General features: G+C 41.1%; 1 protein-coding gene across 1 annotated transcript in view; it reads right to left on the reverse strand.

Annotated features, from left to right (window-relative positions):
* Positions 1-996: 996 nt before the first annotated feature.
* Positions 997-2,275, reverse strand: part of LOC101848226 (fatty acid desaturase 2) — a gene marked incomplete in the record, with an annotated part of 12,389 nt that continues 11,110 nt past the window's right edge. Inside the window, 1 exon segment of the mRNA XM_013086151.2 lies at positions 997-1,625. Coding sequence (XP_012941605.1) covers positions 1,565-1,625 — 61 coding nt within the window.

Genomic DNA, 2,275 nt, shown 5'->3' on the forward strand with positions numbered 1-2,275 from the left:
GGGGCAGAAAGCATTTACTGACAAATTCTTATGTAGACAATGAGATTACATTATATGACCAAATATAAAAAGTTCTGAGATGTAAATCCTTTTGCCTTAGAAAGTACATGTAGTCGTGGAGAAACGACACAAAGCCCTCATCTGACCCTGTGGGCTGTCCATCAATTACAAATTAATGTTGAAATGGGTCCAAAAGCATTTCCCCAAGTTTCACATATGTGCAAGCTCCTGTTGGACCTGTTATCGAAACATTCCGAGAGTGAAAAATGTGGCACCCACTTAAACCCAGTTCAAAGTTCCCTGTATTGTAATGCAAGTTTATTACTTTATCAATATTATCTTTTGATGTAGGTGTTTTAAAGTTGACACAATTTAGATCAATAGGAAGCGAGCTTCCAACCCTGACTGGCTGACTGTCAGGGTCAACACGGGCTGAGAAGGATCATTCCAGCAGAAAGACCGAGATACTTGAAAAAAATGTCTTCCCAATCGGGAACCGAACTCGGGTTTCCTGTGTACGACATCGAGGCGCTAAACGGCGAGACCACAGACGCCGTTTTTTGGGGGGTTTTTTTGGTAAGATTAGTAAGACAACCAGGTTACCAGCGCAGAGAGGCAGCCTCAGTCGATTTTGTTGCTTCCAGGAATACAGTAAGTTAAGCATGCACCGAACCTAAGCCCCAAAGATAAAAGCGATATGGCGAATTATGGAATGCACACACACAAACAAAAAAAATTGCGGGGCGGAAATATTACATCTATATTATCTTAGTCGTAACTGAATTAAAATGGCACTGATTCGGGAGTGGCGGATGTAGCATACTGGGCGCATTATCTGGTGAGCTTCCCATGGCTAGTGGGCACTACTCACGCTTAGCGCGGAAATGAGCAAGAGCATGAGCATTGTCCCTATTAGGTTATGTTTGAGTAAGTTTTTAAAGACAGTTCGTGCACAGCAGTTGTATTTGATCCCATAAAACAACCATACAGACATCATTACTGATTTTGCAAAATCTGTTTATTCATCTACAAGATAAAGACATCACCTCACCGAGCCTGCTACATTGTGACGAATGCCATAACGAGATAGTGACACGGGGATTCAGTCTGACACAGCTGTATGTCGAATCCGTATTTTGTGCTTCCAGGCTGTCTCAGAGCTCTTATGGTTTGGGTTGTTTTTTCTCCAATTATTCTGAAAATAATAAATTCGTCGAAAGATTTATAATTGTTGCTGGTGTTTTGTAATCTTTTGGACCTCGAACTCGTGTTTGTGACATAGTTAACACATTTGGTACAATTAACCTCACTTTTCCAAGACAAATGGCACTGGCACAGCAGGTGAAAAGGTTACATACAGTCTTTCCAAGTTTCATCTGAGTTGTATTCTTTTTTTCGTGTGAAAACTCCGTTGCGTCCATCGATTTACGCTAAAATAATGCTGATGTTCCAGCACTGGACCTCGTTTTGTTATCAGATTGAGTTTTTCCTCGTTCGCTGTTGGTCCGCCAAGTATACCAGTAGAGACGCAGCTGTGGTGAAGCCTCTCGTCGATGATATTTGCCTACTGCGCAAGGAGTTCACTCCTGGTCTGGCTCCAAAGCTCTCCCGATTTCTTCAGGGACCTGGCAATGTGGAAGTAGGGAGAGAGGTAAGGAATCAGGTACATTTATTTCAACATAAACCTAATGTCAGCCTATCGTATAGCTACGATGTGTAGATAGATAATGTCTTAAACCCATACCGTGCTATACAAAACATGAATGCTGAAAACCTACGTGTCTTTTCTAGTTTTCACAAAGATGGCTTAACCAGTTGCTTCCCAATGATTTTTTTTTTAAACCCCAACAACTTTCATTTATATATGTAAATGTACATGATATGCCTTGGAAATATGAATGGAGTGATTCTAAAGAAAAACAAATCGCTTTTCTAGGGTCACGCTTGTTTCATCAGTCGCAAGATGTCTTTAGAAGCTTATTAGCGGCTATTGCTCACATTATATTCTTATAGGCTACTCTTGCAAGAACGGGACAAAAGGTCAATATTGGGGAGCACAGACAACAAAGAGAATTAGAAAAAAACCCTGAATAAAATAGCTTTCCATGTATTATTATATGTGTTTTTGATAATATTATGCATTATCTTACGTTTGCTAGACCATGCAAAAGGAAGTGGAGTCTTGACTCGAGATAACGAGGTGGAAAAGGGAGGGGGGGGACAAGCGAGAAGGACGATGGATGGAGGGAGAGGAGAGGAGAGAGAGAGAGAGAGA

This window comes from Aplysia californica, unplaced genomic scaffold (genome assembly GCF_000002075.1).
Source record: "Aplysia californica isolate F4 #8 unplaced genomic scaffold, AplCal3.0 scaffold00440, whole genome shotgun sequence".
Classification (NCBI taxonomy): Eukaryota; Metazoa; Mollusca; class Gastropoda; order Aplysiida; family Aplysiidae; genus Aplysia; species Aplysia californica.